The sequence below is a fragment of the Rhincodon typus genome, chromosome 21 (assembly GCF_021869965.1).
Source record: "Rhincodon typus isolate 14 chromosome 21, sRhiTyp1.1, whole genome shotgun sequence".
Taxonomy (NCBI): domain Eukaryota; kingdom Metazoa; phylum Chordata; class Chondrichthyes; order Orectolobiformes; family Rhincodontidae; genus Rhincodon; species Rhincodon typus.
The window spans coordinates 37,566,392-37,584,809 of record NC_063352.1 but is presented as its reverse complement, the minus strand read 5'-3'; the positions used below and the strand labels follow the sequence as shown (position 1 = coordinate 37,584,809).

The 18,418-nt window shown below is 41.2% G+C and overlaps 2 protein-coding genes and 1 non-coding gene across 6 annotated transcripts in view; 1 reads left to right on the top strand and 2 right to left on the bottom strand.

The window, feature by feature from the left end:
- The window catches only part of eef2k (eukaryotic elongation factor 2 kinase), a 69,456-nt gene extending 67,018 nt beyond the window's left edge, over positions 1-2,438 (bottom strand). For 3 of the 4 annotated variants that reach the window (XM_048609323.1, XM_048609331.1, XM_048609329.1), the window contains exon 1: positions 2,328-2,438. The gene's annotated coding sequence lies outside the window, so the exon portion shown is untranslated. The remainder of the gene's footprint in view (positions 1-2,327) is intronic. The other variant, XM_048609325.1, reaches the window with a different exon arrangement.
- Positions 2,330-18,418, bottom strand: part of sdr42e2 (short chain dehydrogenase/reductase family 42E, member 2) — a 44,481-nt gene continuing 28,392 nt past the window's right edge. Inside the window, 4 exon segments of the mRNA XM_048609734.1 lie at positions 2,330-2,404; positions 15,751-15,993; positions 16,659-16,732; positions 17,150-17,210. Of these exon segments, the coding sequence (XP_048465691.1) occupies positions 2,330-2,404; positions 15,751-15,993; positions 16,659-16,732; positions 17,150-17,210 (453 nt within the window).
- trnal-uag lies at positions 2,506-2,587 on the top strand. The gene has a single exon. It is a non-coding gene; the product is annotated as a tRNA-Leu (tRNA).

Here is an 18,418-nt window from a genome sequence, read left to right as displayed (position 1 = left end):
CCTTCCAGTTCTGACAAAGTTTCACTAAGCTCAAAACATTAACTCTGTTTTTCTCTCTACAGATGCTGTCAGACCTGCTGAGTTTCTCCAGCACTTTCTGATTTCATTTAAGATTCTTAGCGGTCTTGATCAGCTTTCCCTTTAATTTTGTTAACAACTGCATGAGCTGCTGAAATGTGTGAGTGGCAGCAACTTCTGGAAACAGAAGTCAATGCCATGATTGGCATGTTTATGCCAGTCGCTGAACATTAGAGTGGTCATGCGGTTTAGAGGGAACACAGGTTTTGATTACTCTTGTGGGAGAACCTAGAACCAGAGACATAATCTCAGAATCAGGGGTCACCCAGATGGGACAGAGATGAGAAGGCATTTCTCCTCTCAAAGAGTAATGAAACTATGGAATTCTTTACCACAGATAGCTGTAGAGGGTGGGTCATTAAGTATATTCAAGGCTGAGATGGTCTCATTTTTAATCAGTCAGGGAATCTAGGATTATGGGAAAAGGGAGGAAAGTGGAGTTCAGAATTACCAGTTCAGCCATGATTTCGTTGAATGGTGAAGTGGATTTTATGGGCCAAATGCCCTACTTCTGCTGCTACATCTTATGGTCTTATTCCTTACTGTATTCTAAAGGCATATTTAGTCCTTTTGATTACAAGAATTAATCCAGCTAAAGGACCAATCTCCTATTGTGAACAAAGACCTACAAGGTACTTCTGGACCCCTCCACCTGCACAAGTTAACAATCTGTAAGCATCACCTGGTTCTCACAATGGTTGCTGAGATGGTTCCTATCTCTGCAATGTCCTATAGCCCGACAACCTTTCAAGATCTTTGTTCACCTCCAGTTCTGACCAATCATGTCCCTGGTTTTCATCACTCCATTGATGGTTGTGCCTTCATCTTACTCAGCTTAAGCTCTGGAGTTCCCTCCTTAAAAACGCTCCTTAAAGGGAGTCCGTGGCCTGGTGGTAATGTGACTATGCACAGATCCAAACTAATGCCCTGGGGACACAAGTTTGAATCCAACCATGGTGAAATTTGAGACAACAAGGTGCAGGGCTGGATGAACACAGCAGGCCAAGCAGCATCATAGGAGCAGAGAGGCTGACGTTTCGGGCCTAGACCCTTCATCAGAAAAGGGGGAGGGGAAGGGGGTTCTGAAATAAATAGGGAGAGAGTGGGAGGCGGATAGAAGATGCATCCCAAAACCAGTCCAGCTCGTCCCCGCCTCCCTAACCTGTTCTTCCTCCCACCTATCCCCTCCTCCCACCTCAAGCCGCACCTCCATCTCCTACCGACTAACCTCATCCCGCCCCCTTGACCTGTCCGTCCTCCCTGGACTGACCTATCCCCTTCCTAACTCCCCACCTACACTCACCTTTACTGGCCCCATCCCCGCCTCTTCGACATGTTTGTTTCCTCTCCACCTATCCTCTCCTCCATCCATCTTCTATCCGCCTCCCTCTCTCTCCCTATTTATTTCAGAACCCCCTTCCCCTCCCCCTTTTCTGATGAAGGGTCTAGGCCCGAAACGTCAGCCTCTCTGCTCCTATGATGCTGCTTGGCCTGCTGTGTTCATTCAGCCCTGCACCTTGTTGTCTCGGATTCTCCAGCATCTGCAGTTCCTACTATCTCTGATTCATGGTGAAATTTGAATTTGATTAATAAATCTGGAATTAAAAGCTATCCTAATGACGACCATTAAACCATTGTTGATTGTAAAAACCGTCTGGATCTAATGTCCTCCTTTTAGAAAAGAAAATCTGCCAGCCTTATCTGGTCCCTTCTTTCTGGCATATTGTACCTTATTATGTATGGCTACATTCTTAGTTCTAGGTTATGATGACAAGCATTCTCGATAAGGAAGGGTTTATTGGTGGCACCCCTATCTGCAAGACAAAAGTTTGTGGATTCAAAAACCCTCCAAGTCTTAAAATCAAAACAATCAGAGTTGACACACTATGGAGTACCATCATTCAGATAAACTATTGCCCTCAGACTATTCCCCACCTACGCCAAACATGCCTCCGCTCTATTTGCCCTTACTGCTAACTATGTCCATGTCCCATCTGTCTCCCCCTACTACTCCCATCGCTCCATCAAATAAACATAAGCATAAACCTAAACCTAAACCTAAACCTAACGCTGTCCCTGGCCTTCCTTCACGTGTCCCTCTCCCTCTCCCTCCACCTCCTAAGCCAGGACAAGCCCCCAGACGACAGTTTAGGGCCCACGCCGCTCGCCTGGAGTCTGCCGGTCGAATGTTCTGAAACCACTTCCGGGACCGAAAGCACCCGGTCAATGATCCAACAACCCGAACCTACCGTCAATCGGGGATGGAGACGAGGCGGTGAAGACCTGGTCCCGGGTTCCGGCCACTGACGAGCGCCGTATGCACCGCCTGTAAAAACCGGAATCGAGCAACCAGAGTAACAGACAACGTAGACAGTGCGGCTGCGCGAACACTAGGAAATACTGGCTGGGAAGCGCCTACACCACCGCGGTAGCGTGGCCGAGTGGTCTAAGGCGCTGGATTTAGGCTCCAGTCATTTCGATGGCGTGGGTTCGAATCCCACCGCTGCCAGAAATGTTTTTTTTCCAAAAAATTCAAGCACATCATATCTTTTTAAATAATAGAGCTTGAAGATTGCATGTTCAACTAGTTATTCAGATCATAACCAAAGACAATTTGATAGAAACAATCATTGTATTGTTGCAGAAAAGGAGACCACATAGCCTATCAAGCCCGTGTCAGCTCTCTGCTTGAGCAATCTATGCACAGTTGTCCCAATTCACCACCTCCCCCACAGTCCAGCATCTTATTTCCCTTCGATTTTTATTCATGTCCCTCAGCAAAGCCACGATTGAACGTGCCTCCACCACCTTTTCAGCCAGTGCATTCCAGATCTTCAAGCACTTGCTGTCTAGAAACATTTTAGACTCAATCAATTTACAGCACAGAAGGAGCCATTCGGCCCACTGTGTAAACGTTGGTCAATTAAGACCTGCCTACACTAATCTCATTTACCAGCTTTTGGCACTTAACCCTGGAGGCAACGGGTGCACAAATGAAATACTGCTCTAACGTAACAAGAGTTTCTGACTCAATAGCCCCTAGGGTAGTGAGTCCCAGGTTTCCACTATCCCGTGGGTTTTCCTCAGGTTATTTTTGGCTGTAGGACTACATAATTTTCATTATTGCCTCACTGGGCCAAATAATCTCCTTCTGTGCTATAATCACTCTTAAATTTATATAGTGAGTTACTCTCAGATGCTTCAAAGGAGTGATATGAAACAAAAAAATGGAGACCAAGCCATATAAGGAGATGTTAGTACAGGTGAGGGATATGTTTCAAGCAGCATCTTAAAGGACAATAAGGGCAGAGACTGTCATAGATTAGGCCTTAGTAACTGAAGACAAGGCTGCCAATAGTGCTGCTGCAACAGAAATCAGGGAGCACCAGAGTTCAGAGGAAATTTCATTCTAGTACAGATGGATGCCAGTAACTTTTGATGCAGGAATGCTAACTCCAGGCAGGGAATCCTGGAAGGTATGACAAGGCAAGTAAATATCTAAATACTGCTTAAATCTTTCAAGAGTTTCTGACTCAACCACTCTTTGAAGTGCTGTAATGATTGCCAGATTTCCAAAACCCTCTGAGTGAACAAAAAATCCTTGACTCTCCTCTTAGCCTGCTCCCCATTGTTGTTTACCCCTCTACTAATAAAAAAAGTGTTTTTGTATCCACCCTTTCAATGCCCCTCACAATCTTATACAATGTCAGGTCTCCTCTCAATCTTCACTGTTCAAAGGAAAATAACCCCAGCCTATCCACAGCTTACGCCCTCCATCCTGGGCAGCATCTCCTCTGCACCCTCACTCATACAATCACCTGTTTCCTATAATATGGCAACCAGAGCTGCACACAGTACTCCAGTTGGGGCCTAAGCAGCACTCTATACAGTCCCAGCACAGCTTCCTTGTTCTTGTATTCTATGTTTTCACTAATAGATGCAAGTATTCCATATGCCTTCCTAACCACATTATCTACCTTCCTTTAAGGACCACATGGAAGTATCCTAACATTCATAGTGTAATCTCCTGCCTTGTTAGCCCTCCACAAGTCTCACACTTTTGCTGGTTTTAATTTCTTTTGCCACTGCTCTTCCCACCTAATCCATCTATTGATATCTTCCTGTAGTTTATGACAATCTTCCTCACTATTAACAACCCAACCAATTCTCATATCATCCGCAAATGTTTTCATTTTATCGCCTACACTGAAGTTCAAATAGAGTCATACAGCACGGAAGAGGTCCTCAGCCTATTGAGTCTGTGCTGACCTATCTACACTAATCGCACTTTCCAGCACTTGGCCCATAGCCTTGAATGTTGTGACATTTCAAGTGTTCATCCACATGCTTCTTAAAGGTTATGATGTTTCCTGCCTCTACTGCCCTGCTAAGCAGCACCTCCCAAATTCCCATCACCTCTAGGTGAATTTGTTTTTTTTCTTAAATCCCTCTGAATCTCTTTCCCTTCACTTTAAACTTATGGTCCCCTCATCATTGACCCTTCAACTGAGGTGCTTCCTATCCATCCTGCCCATGGCCCAAATAACCTTATTCACCTTAATCAGGTTCTCCCTGAGCCTTCTCCACTCTAAAGAAAACAAAATGAGCCTATCCTTTCTCTATTCATAGCTAAAGAGCCTCAACCAAGGCAACATCCTGAATCCCCTCTGTACCCCCTCCAGTGCAATCACATCCTTCCTGCACAAACTACTCTAGCTGTGGTTTAACCAAAGTTCTGTACAGCTCCGACATATTCTTCATGTTCCTATAACTTATGCCACAGATGATAAAGGCAAGTGTCCCATTATGCCTTCTTAACTACCTTATTAACCCATCCTGCCACCTTCAGGGTTTTGTGGATCCCATATAAAATCATTAATGTACACCACAAATAGCAAGGCCTCAGTACTGAGCCTGCGGAACCCCACTATAACCAAACTTGCAGTTACAGAAATATCCCTTTACCATCACCCTCTGCTTCCTGACTCTCAGCCGGTTTTGGATCCAACATGCTGCTATGTCATGGATCCCATGGATTTTTATTTTCCTGACCAGTCTGCTATAAAGAACCTTTTTAAAAATCTTGTTAAAATCCATGTAGATCACATCAACACTCCTAGTTACCTCCTCAAAATATGCAACCAAATTTATCAAACATGTTGTTCCCTGAACAAATACACACTGACAATCTTGATTGATCATGTCCCTCCAAGCGCAGATATATACTGTCCCTCAGAATTTGTTCTAATTACTTCCCCACCATGTAGGTTAAACCAACTGGCCTATAATATCTTGGTGTAACCCTTCCTCCTTTTTTCATAATAGGACAATACTGGCAGATATCCAGTCCTCTGGCACTCTGACTGTTGCCGGAAAGGTTTTGAAATATACTGCCACAGCCCTGATATCTTCTCCCTTGCCTCCCACAACAGTCATCTGGGCCTACAGTAATCTACTTTAGAGCTGCTAAACCCATTAGTACCTCCACTGGCAATCTGTGTTCATTTCTACTGATATTTTAAAGTCTTCCATCTAGAAGACCATACAAAGTATTCATTGAGGACTGTGTTCATGTCTTCTGAGTCCATACACTGATTAACTCCATGTTCCCTAATGGGCCCTAATGTCTTCCTAATTATTCTCTTTCTGCTTATACATTTAAGAAACCCTCTGGGATATCCTGTATACTACCCACCAATACTTTTTCATGCACGCTCTATACCTTTCCAATTTCCTTTTTGTGTTGCCTCTGCACTTTATATATTCCTGTACAACTCTGTCATATTGAGCCGTCAGTATCTGTTATGAGGACTTTCCAATCCTTTGCTTTTGTGTCCCTTCCAAGGATTTTCAGACCTGGTCCTACCTCTTGTCTTTCTGGGAATTTATCCTGTAGACTTTCTATTTTCTGCTTGAATGTCTTTCATTGTTATGACAATATCTTATCTGCAAGTAGCTGCTCTCAGTCCACTTGGATCAAATCATATCGTAGCCTATCCTCTGGCCCATTGTTATCCTTTTCCACATCTATCCTGAACCCAAATGAGTTATCGTCACTATCTCCAAAATGCTCCCTTATTGTTAGACCTTTAACCTGTCCAGGTTCATTTTTGAATATTAGGTCCAGAACCGCCTCCTGCCTTGTCATGCTTCCTACGTACAGGCTAAAAAAAAACTTTCCTGGATGGAATTTAAGAATTTTGTTCTTTCTTTAACTTGCATACTAGAACTATCCCAGTTAATATTTGGGTAGTTACATTCCCCAACTATTACTACCTTTTTATTCTTATACTTCTCTGAAATTTGATCACGTTTGATGTTCTATCTCTCCCTAACTGTAAAGAGGCCTGTAATACACATCCAACTTTTCCCTTTTTATGTTTCTATTCCTACTGATATGGCCTAATCTGATGACTATTTAAAGATATCGTCCCTCCTCACTGCTGTAACTGATTTCCTGACCAATATCACAATTTGCCTCCTCTTGAACTCCCCTCTTTATCTCATCTGAATACGCTCTACCAGCTCATTTATCTTATTCCTCAGGCTCCTTGCATTAAAATAAATTCCATTTAGCCTTGCTAAATTCATTTCTTTCTTATCTTGTCTGTTTCTTCTGCCTTCCAGACTCATTTACTCACATTTTAAATTTTAATTCTACCTTAGCTTCTCTTCCATCTGAACTACTTTTCAGGATCCCATCCCTTTGCCAATCTAGTTTAAATCTGCCCGCACAGCATTATCAGAACCTGGAAAAAGCAGAAGTGCTGGAGAAACTCATCTGGCAGTGTCTGAGCAGAGAGAAGATCTGAAGCAAAGTCATAAACATTAACACTGTTTTTCTCTCTCCACAGATGTTGCCAGACCCACTGATTTTCTCCAGGACTTTGCTTTTATTTCAGTTTTCCAACATCAGTATTTTGCTTTTATTTAGAGTTAGCATTAACAAACCTCCCCATGAGGATGTTAGTTCCATTCTTATTCAGATGTAACCTGTCCAATTTGTACAGGTCCCAACTCCCCTAGAAATGGTCCCAAAGTCTCAGGAATCCAAAGCTATCCCTCCTCCATAATCTCTCCAACTAGACATTATCTGTTCAATCCTTTTATACTTACTATGGAACTGGGAATAACCCAGAGATTACCACCTTTGAAGTCCTGCTTTTCAATATTCTATCTAACTCCCTAAAGTCTGCCTGCAGAACCTCATTTCTCTTTCTTCCCATGTCATTGGTTCCAACATAGACCACAACCTCTAATTGTTGACTCTCTGCTTCAGAATCTCTACCAGCCAATCTTTGACGATGTCACCCAAGAGGTAACATACTATCCTGTTCAATCAGACCAGGATTCTGGTTAGACCACAGTTTGAATGTTACCCCCAGCAATAGTTCCTGAGATACAAAGTCAAGTAATGCAGCAAAACCCCTGTTTTTCAGTACCTTGCTGAAGAATCCAAAAAAAACCAAGTATTTAATGAAAGACCGAACCACGAGGCTCCCTGTTTAAACAAGCCTATTTACTTAATAAAAATCAAAGAACATGAACCATAATAATTAAATTCAATCTTAAATATTCAATTACAATAAAGGTAAGAAAATTATAATTAACACAATTACTTATACTTCTAATCAAGTTTCCTAATTCAGTTTGCCTTTTACATCTATTTATCTTACAACCCTAAACCTTCAAATCAACGACTTGCCAAAACTTTGATGATTAACCACTTGGTCTGGTTACTGTGTTAATGATTTCCATATGAGCTAAGATTTCTTGGGCCTTCCATTTACTTCTGGGAACAATGCCCCTTCAAGTCTCCTCCAGCCATCTGGAAGGCATGGTTAAGCTGGATAGCTCTTTGTCTGCCAGCACAGGACATAATGTGTTGAATAGCCTCACTCCAAGCTGTAAGTTTTCTATTTTTTTAAAAATCTGATTCTAATGATTTAGAAACTGCAATGTTTAAGTCTGGCCTAGAGGCTATGACCTTACAGAAGTGTTTAAGATGCTCAAGGGAATGCTCCAAAACATTACCTCCAATTAAACAGCAAATGTAGGTTCAAATTTAATAAAAAGGCAAATTTCAAACCGAAAGCAAGAAATCAGCAGGAGTATACTGATTAGAATTAGAATTAGGTTTATTGTCACATGTACTCAAGTAGAGAAGTACAGGATTATATGGAAAATCAGAAGATGCAGAAGGCACCAGATCTCATGTGATGACAGCAGTGATTTGAGAAATATTGATTTGTATATAATAATATTTTGATTTTTTTGATAGTCTTTTCTTTCACCTTTGCCTCTTTTTCTTTTGTCTGGATTGATGCATGTCAATCCCTTTCAATTCATGCAGACAGACTGACCTTCTTTGATTCCAGTAGACAATATTGCGGCCAAACTCCTGCCTTCTAACACTGCAGTCAGAAGCTCCATCCATTACATTCATGTTTAATCTGTCCATTGTTTCCTGTATATCTGGAGTATTCTGGGGAGGCGATGGCCTATGGTATTATTGCTGGACTGTTAATCCAGAGACCCAGGTAATGTTTGGGGGACTCAGGTTTGAATCCTGCCACGGCAGATGGTGGAATTTGAATTCAATAAATATCTGGAATTAAGAATGTAATGATTGTCAAGAAAAAAACCATCTGATTCACTAATGTCCTTTAGGGAAGGAAACTGCCATCCTTACCTGGTCTGGCCTACATGTGATTCCAGACCCACAGCAATGTGGTTGACCATCACTGCCCTCTGGGCAATTAGGGATGGGCAATAAATGCTGCCTGGCCAACGAAGCCCTCATTCTGTGAATAAAAAAAAGCTCAAATAACTGCAAAGAGGCCGATATCCTGTAACCAAGTCACCCTTTATTTACCAGTGCACAGTACACTGGCTGTGGCCAGCCAGCTTGGGAGTCAGTCCTCAACCGAGGAGATTCTAATCTCCTAGTTATTATCAGTCAGCCAAGGCTTTCCTGATTAGCCCAAGTTAACAATCCCATTCTACAACCTCTTAGTCAATGAGGTCCACTTGGTTCCAATCAATGCATCGCTCCCCCGCTAAGTCCGGGGATGTAGGCCCAGTTCTTCATTTGTAGCTTCTCTTGTACCACTTTCGTCTCAGGTCTGGTTGCTGTGACTTGGACTCAGACAGGGTACATGTGCTGGACCGTGGCCCATCTCTTGCATCCAGAACATCTTGGGAGAATTTCCTCCTCTTCTTCCAGCGGTAACAGTATTGAGGCTGCATCCATTTCAGACTCTGAGGTTTCCTTGACACTAGATAGAGGGGGAGAACCTGTGGTTTCTGACAGGCCTTCTGGCTGTTCTGATGAGTCAGATACATTTTGTTCCTGTCCCGTTTGTGAGGTAACAGCTTTCAGGTGATCCAAAAGTTTGTTCATGATTGTATCACCTACCCCAAACTCTAAGTCATGGGACCTGACCTTGCGTCAACCTTGCCGGATACCCATAAGGATCATTTCCATGGTAATGGCACCAAACTTCATCCCCTGAATTAAATTCTCTCTCTCACTTAGAGGAGGCATGTGGCCAGCATTGGTGTTCCATTGGTGTTCAGCCTCCCCTCACCCAAAGTCTGGAAATATCAGGTTTAACCTGATAATATCAGCAACTCTGCTGGAGCTATCCCTGTTGTTGTGTGTGGGGTGGTTCTATAATCAAACAGGAACTGGGACAGTTTGGTGTCAATTGATGCTGTAGGTGGCTTTTTTAAGCCCATCTTCAACATTTGGACTGTTCTTTCCACTAGACCATTGGATGATGGATGGTATGGAGCTGTCCCTATGTTCCGAATGCCATTGGACTTTAGGAAATATTCAAACTTCCTGCTGGTAAATGACGTCCCATTGTCCGTGACCAATACTTTTGGGAGACTGTGTATTGTGAACGATGCTTGCAGCTTCTCAATTGTCATCCCTGAGTTTGCTGAAAGAACTTTATGCGTATTCCCTTATAATCAAAAATGCTGCAGATCCACATGCAGTCAGAAGGATGACTTGTTGCTTTTCATCTGCACAATATCATTTGCCTGGAAAAAAATATTGCATTCTTTCCAAATACTGGGCCCAGTCTTCGACAGCAGGGTCAAATGAGCGACACTTCCCAAACAGAAGCATGATGCCAGAAATGCTTACCCCAGCTCCAAGATGACAGCTGCAAGCGAATGTTCTTCAGGCACATCCTGTTTTCTCCCATCGCCACTGAAATAACTGCATAGAGGCCGGTATCCCATCACCAAATTACCCTTTATTTACTAGTGCACCATACACTGGCTGTGGCCAGCCAGCTCAGTGTCAATCCTCCTGAGGAGATTTTAATCTCCTGGTTATTATTGGTCAGCCAAGACTTTCCTGATTGGTCCAGGTTAACAACCCCAAGCAAGAACCTCATAGCCAACAAGGTCTACCTGGTTCCAATCACTACACGTACCATCAAGTCAACTAGAAAGACTTGCATTTTAAATGGCATCTTGCCCAACTTAATGATCTCCAAAAATACTTTAAAACCAATTAATTTTGACGTGTAGTCACCGTCATAATGTAGGAAATGCAGCAACCAATGTGCACACAGCAAACGCCCACAAACAGCAATGTGATAATGACCAAATGTTTATCAGTTGTATTGGATCTGTTTCAATCACCCCCAAGTTTGGTTATGGTCCAGTTAGCTTGTTTTTTAAAGTTTGGGAATCCCATTTACCTATTAATAGAATAAAGCCACAAAGGTTCCACAGTTTTAAACAAGCAAATATAATTTTTTTACCAAATCAAGAAAGTAAAATAACTTGCAATATCTGTCTTTACTCTAATATCAAAAACCAACATGAGGAAAACTATGATGAAGAACAATATCCTGCAAATTAAACGGCAACTACAACCAAGACAAATCCCCAGGACTTGTTAGCAACTAACCCAGGCATCAATAGTCACTGCCTCACAAAAGTCTCATTAACACTTGGATATTCTTTTCAAGGGATATCACTCGACATACTGGGCCTTGAAACTCCTCGCATTCATTACAGATCAACACACCTCGAATAACCAGGATAGTAAGGCCCTTCAAATCTTTAAAAGGACAGCTGGGCCTATTGCAGGTGGCCTGACCCACTCTGCATGCATGGGACGCTCTGCCCATTAAGGTTCAGAGTTTTTGACCTTCGCTTGGAAATAAGGTCAGTTATTTTTGTTACAGGTTAAGCTTCAATATCCGGGACATTCGGAAGAACTCACCTGTGGGATCTTTGCTATCTACTTAAGAATGCAAACAGGAACTCAGTTTAATGTTTCATCCAAAAGACAGTACTTCTGACAGTGTCAGACTTTCCCAATGCTGTCACCCAACAGTGCACTGTTCCCTCAGTACTGAGCCTTTCACAGTGTGATGGTTCCTCAGTATTTCCCCTCCAACTGTGCAACACTCCCTAAGTACTGATCATTCACAGTACAGCATTCCATTAGCACTGACACTCTGTTAGTGCAACACTTTCACAGTACTAACTGACAGTGCAATACTCCCACAGTTTTGACTTTACAACAATACAGCTCTCCTTCAGTATTGATCCTCGATCAATGCAGCACTCCCTCAGTGCTGACCTTCTAACAGTACAGCGCAACCTTGGTACTGATGCTGCAACACTGTGGAGTTCTCTCAGTATGGCACTGGATATATCAATCTGAACAAGTATCCAGTGTGGCTATTTAAACGGTAAGCAGTTTGATGTTTATTAGGCTGGGGTCATGGGTCTCAGATTCTCAGAGAATAAAAGTGTACTAGGGAATAAAATGTTTGCTTTCCCTCTTTGCAGACGATCTTTATTACTTGTCACCAAATATGAAGATTATTGTACAATGTATTCAATGTACAGTCAGTGAGCAAGCCACAAGACCACAACATCCTCTTAAGGCTGAAGCATCTAACATTGTTAAACAAACATAGAGTTTTCTGTTGGATTTTCTTGCATATTCCAAGCTGCAGATAGGAATTATAAAATAATGAAGCCATTTGGGCCTACATAACCATGTCAGCCCTTTGAAAGTGATATCCACTATCCCCACTATTTTCCCATCATCATGCAATTTTCTTGCTTTGAGTCTTTATTCAATGCTATTTTGCTGTGTAAGAAACATTTCTCTCCTCACCTTCCCATCAGCCAGAACACACGACTTTTAAGCTTATATTAAGCTAGACTCTAAGGCTTTTTTGACTATATTCTGGATCCTGCATCAATGGGATATTCTCGTTGCTGGAAAAGTTTCTCAAACAAATTTGATCAGGAGCAGCAATTAAAAAAAAACTATCCCAGGTACATAAAGAATATTTGAAAAACCCCAACTGGTACAATGGATCAGAGAAGTTTAACCTGTCACTTTCTAGACTGTGTGCTACATTCTAAAAGTGAATACACATTCAATCATTGAAGGAGCTCAAATTATCTTTACAGTATGAGCAAGGAAGGGAATTAAGGAATGATCCAGAAGTGTTCATGAAGATTAAAAAAGTCAATATGTTAGACACGGAGACACATTTTATTTGGTGGAGAAAGTCCAGAACTAAGAGACATAATATTAAAATTAGAGGCAGGCTGCTCAGTAGTAATATCAGGAAGAAACGCTCCATATAAAAGATCATGAAAATCTGGAACTCTCATCATCAAAAAGCTTTTAAGACAAGGGTCAACTAAAAATTTCAAAACTGAAACTTATAGATTTGTTAAGCAAGAGTATACCAAGGGTTATGGAGACAAGTTGGGTAAAGCTTTACATTCTGTTATGATATAATTGAGTACCAGTCTCAATGAATGGACTTTTCCTTTTCCTCTGATTTAAGAATAACTCAATTATAGACTATTTCTAAATACAGAACTTTTCTACTTTTGATTTTATATGAAATTGAGTTTTACAAACAAAACACTAGTGCCTCATACAACCAACATATTGTCAATCTGGATCAATAGAATTTACAGCAGCACATGGATACAATCCTCCATTCCTTTCATGACAATACATGCTGTCAGAACAACGAAAAACATTGAGTTTTGTTTAAAGTAAAAATAATGACACTGTAAAAGTTTATTGGTTTCAGGCAGAAATTGCTGCAGACTGATTAACTCAGGAAACACTTTTATAACAAACACTAGTATGAACATATACTATTGATCGTGTTAACATGAGTAGATTTACAAAGTGAGCAGGTGTTATTACTTTGCTTTCTTGTATTCATTCAATTAATTTCACATTCTGTGTAATTACTGTTCTTTCTGTCAGAGAATACATCCAGGAGCATTCACCGTTCATTCATCCAATGTGCTCAGATTCTCAGCAATCCTCTACCATTATTTTCCTGGACTAAATTCAACCTTACCCCAATAAAACCTACTTTCTAAATAAATAAATTTTATGTACAATGCATATTTTCTTTGCACAAAGCCAGTTTGGATTTGTTGTTACTGACTACCACTCACCAAGTGAGAAGTATCGCACTGGGAAGTGTTATCACAACTTCAGCTTCACACACTTTGTACAGAGGACTGGATCTTGAGAAATGCTGAAGCTTGTGAAATGAGCAATGTTTTGTGCAAAATACCAATTTCACACAGCAATCAACTGAAGCTCAGAACTGACAAGAGAAATTAGGTTAAATGGTAGAAATCAGAGCAAGTTGTAGCATGAAGGCTGTTTATTTTAATAGAAAATCAACGAGGTTTGACCAGGATTGTATTTAACATTCAAGGGAAGGGGGGGTGTGGAGGTGGTGGTGGTGAAATTCAGATAAAATGAAGGCAATATCCTCGTTGTGGAGGTGATTCTGAGTATACATAACCACATTTAGTGTACTTAGAGTTTGTTTTGTCTTGATCTGCTTCATTGCAATGACTTAATCTATGTAAACTTGCTGTAATTCTTATAAAGACAATATTCCCTTCTTGCCAAGGGAGAATGGAAATGAGAATTGAGTAGTTTCTATCGGGGGAAACCGATTGTCAATATCCAGGTTGTATTTTTAATTGATTTGTGGGATTTGGGTGTTGCTGGCACCATTTATTACCCATCCCAATTTCCCTCAAAATTTCTGAATGCAAGAAAGTGACTTGCTAGGCTATTTCAAATTCACATGTAAGGCTGAAAGAACTATGGATGCTGTACATCAGAAACCAGAATAGAAATTGCTGGAAAAACTCAGCAGGTCTAGCAGCATCTGTGGAAAGAAATCAGAGTTAACATTTCGGGTCTAGTGACACTTCTTCAGAATTGAGGAATTTGAATTCCCCTACTGTGTGACAAATTTGAGCTCATGTCTTGAATGACCCTAACCCTAAGGATCACGAGGATCATAACCACATACTACCCACCTCTTATGGAGTCGTGTAGCTACCCGAAAATTTCTTGCTGCTTTGTGGGATCTGCTGCATCTTGAGTTCAGTAAGATGACTCAAAGGGAGTTGTCTGATTTAAAATGTATTTTCAGACTCCCTGATGCAAATTTCTGATCCCATATTGGGTGCACACAGACAAGTAAGTTCCTGATTTCCCAACCCAGCCTGGGAAAATTTTTCTGGACAATTGTATTTTTATTCTGGAGGCATGGGGTAGGTGGGAGATGTTGCTAATTGGGGTTAGACCTGTCACTTGTGGAAACAGCATTGAGATGGCCATTGGCACTGCTGGGTGCCAAGGCAGGCTGTTTAAAAGGCCTACCTTAGTGCTCCGGAGCTGGTTCTCAGTTGTAATAAAAGTAATAAGGCCCTGGATCTTCATTCATTGCAATCCCTCACACCCTCATGTGTTCCCATGCCCCATCTGCACCAAATAATGCCACCTCATGTCCCTACCTCCACAGCCCCTCATACCTGCATGCCAATTCATGGGCCTTATATCTTCCATACCAACCAATGACTGTTGCATTCATTCCCATGATTCCTTGCCGCTCTGTGCTTTTTATTTAAATTTATTCGAGGGATGTAAGTGCCACTGGCTAGGCCAGCATTTATTGCCCATCCCTAATTGCCCAGAGGGCAGTTAAGAGTCAACCACATTGCTGTGGGTCTGGAGTCACCAGACCAGGTAAGAATGCCCTTCACTAAAGAGCATTAGTGAACCAGATAGATATTTCCAACAATCAGCAATGGATTCGTGGTCATTATTAAACTCTCAATTCCAGATTTATATTGAATTCAAATTCCACCATCCTTTGTGGCGAGTTTCAAACCTGAGTGCTCAGAATATTACCTGGGTGTCTCGATTAACAGACCAGCAATAATACCACTAGGCTGTCACCTCCCCATAGTGCCATCTTATGGCTGGCCATGACTCCCACTCATCCCTGTGCCCCTTTTGATCTTATGCTATAATAGTGCCAAGCCATTATCCATCACCTCCGACATCAATTACCCTCTTCCTTTACACTCACTATACCAACTCCTGCAACGTCGGTCTTGGGCATACCTCAGGAACCACATGAAAAGAAATAAAGTTCCAATTATCTATTACAAAATCCACAAAAACTAACTTTAATGGATAAAATTAAATTCAATGCATTTAGTTAATCCCTCATGAAAACAAACATCTGTATTAATAGTTCCTCAACAAATTCAGTTAATCTTTTTATAACCAATCAAAGCTGTCAATCAAGCTATGAGTTTACAGCAGTTTACTTTGGAGAACTGCATTAGTGATGGTCCCTGGGTTTGGGGCACAGGGGAGAGACAGATTAGGAGGAAAAGAATGCTCAGGAAAGATAAGACTTTCAACAAAAGAGAGAGGGAACTGTCTTGTTTAGGCCTTGTTTTTATGTAATACTGAACAGAGTCAGAAAAACTGTATTTCTTGGGACAATATCCAAGTTGCTTTCTTGCTTTGTCTATCTTGAAGGTATGTCTGACTGCAATGCTTCAAACCTGAGAAAGAAAAACTTAAATATGTAACAGGCATATTGCTTCACCAATCACAGAACCATACAGCACAACTGGAGGCCATTCAGCCCATTTTGGTTCTTTAAAGCTCTTTGATTAGATGGAGAGCCCTAACTCTTTCTTCATGGCTCTGCACTCTTTTCTATTACCATACATTTTACCAATTTCCTTTTGAAAATCATTTGATTTCCAGTGCTCTTTCAAGCAGTCTATTCCAGCGCATATCAATACAGTATAAGATAATACTCCTAAAAACATCCTGGGTCATTTTGCCCTCTGGTCACTATCTCTCTAGTGACTGAAATCAGGACCTACCATTTACTCTATTAAAGCCTCTCATGATTTTGAACACCTCTATTAAATCTCTCCTTAACTTTCTTTGGTGTAAGGAGAACAATTCAGATTCATCAGTTTCTCCACAGAACTGAAGTCTTCATCCCTATTTAATTTGAATATAGCTCCTGTGCATTCTCAATAAGACTTGACAGTATTCTTCAAATGTGGTACTTAGAATTAGACACCAGCTGAATGATTTATAAAGATTTGGCAGAGTTACTTCCGCTGTCTCCTAAGTGAACCTGTAGCCTCATACCCCAATAAAAACAACAGTTTTAAAACTTGGAGATTTCAAAATAATGGTTAGACTTTGCCTCATTCCTAGTGAGCAATGGAGAGATTTCTACAAGCGGTCTCAGGGCCATGTGAAGGTGTTCCATTATTATAGCTGCAAATAAAACAGCAATATAAATGCTGACCTGTGACAATGGGATTTAAAGTTGATGTACAGTAGATATGGCGTGCATGTGTCTCCAGTCCCACACCTATGTGTCGACTATTACTTACTCTCTCAGAGGGGCTGGACTGGTCAACTTTTATCTGATGTGAAATATACTGTTTTAATGGACGGAGAAGAGGATTTGTAATGGGTTTCCTGCTAATCCACTAACACCACTGAATGTTGGCGTGGAAATGGTCAGATCAACAAGTTATCCAGTCTCTGGGACAGAAGAGAAGGGGTTCAATGGGGGACAACAGATAAAATAATAGTTGATGTGGAAATATATCAAATACACAAATGACATACAAAAAAAATAATAAATTGTCTCCAAACCAAACAATGAAAGATTAAAAAATAAATTACCTGCCGTGTAAATGAAGTGGACAGGCACATGAAGCCAAGGTTTGTAGCCCAAATTCACAAACTAGTGGAGACAAATAGATGTTACATGATTTCACAGACTGGGTGATTTAAAACACTCATTTTCAGTTCATTAACAGCTTTATGAACAGGAGGAAGATATATATCCTTTCAAGCCTGTTCCACTATTCAGTTAGATCAGGGCTGATCTGAAACAAGTTCTCTACCCAACAAAACTAATCATCGCAGCTTTGAATTTTTTGGTTGCCTTTCCAGTCTCAGTGGCTTTTTTGGGGAACAGAGTTCCAATTTCCACCACACATTCTGGGAGGAAGTTCAGCCTAACATAACCCCCACAGCAGCCTGGCTTTAATTTTAAGGTTATACCCTCTTGTTCTGAATGTTCCCCCAACTAGAGGAAATCATTTATCTCTCTCTACCCAATCAAATCCTTCAATCATTACAAACATTTTAAATCACCCTTAATCCAGAGTTTCTCAAACTAGAATCTGCAAATGCAGGGGAACTTGACTGAGTTTTTTTGAAGAAGTAACGAAGAGGATTGATGAGGGCAGAGTCATGGATGTGATCTATATGAACTTCATTACGGTGTTCGACAAGGTTCCTCATGGTAGACTGGTCAGCAAAGTTAGATCACATGGTATACACAACTGGCTCGAAGATGGAAGACAGAGGGTGGTGGTGGAGGGTTGTTTTTCAGATTGGAGGCCTGTGATCAATGGTGTGCGACAAGCATCACTGCTGGGTCTACAGTTTTTCGCCATTTATATAAATGATTTGGATGTGAACATAGGAGGTATGGTTAGTAAATTTGCAGATAATAGCAAATTGGTGCTGTAATGGACAGCGAAGAAGGTTACTTCAGAGTACAACACGATCTTGATCAGATGGACCAATGAGCTGAGGAGTGGCAAATGGAGTTTAATTTAAATAAATGTGAGGTGCTGCATTTCAAAAAGGCAAATCAGGGCAGGACTTAGACACTTAATGGTAAAGTCCTGGGGAGTGTTGCCAAACAAAGAGACCTTGGAGTGCAGGTTCATAGTTCTTTGAAAGTGGAGTCGCAGGTAGATAGGATAGTGAAGAAAGTGTTTGGTGTGCTGCCTTTATTGGTCAGTGCATTGAGTATGGGAGCTGGGAGGTCATGTTGTGGCTACACAAGACATTGGTTAGGCCACTATTGGAATACTGCATGCAATTCTGGTCTCTCTGCTTTGGAAGGATGTTGTTAAACTTGAAAGGGTTCAGAAA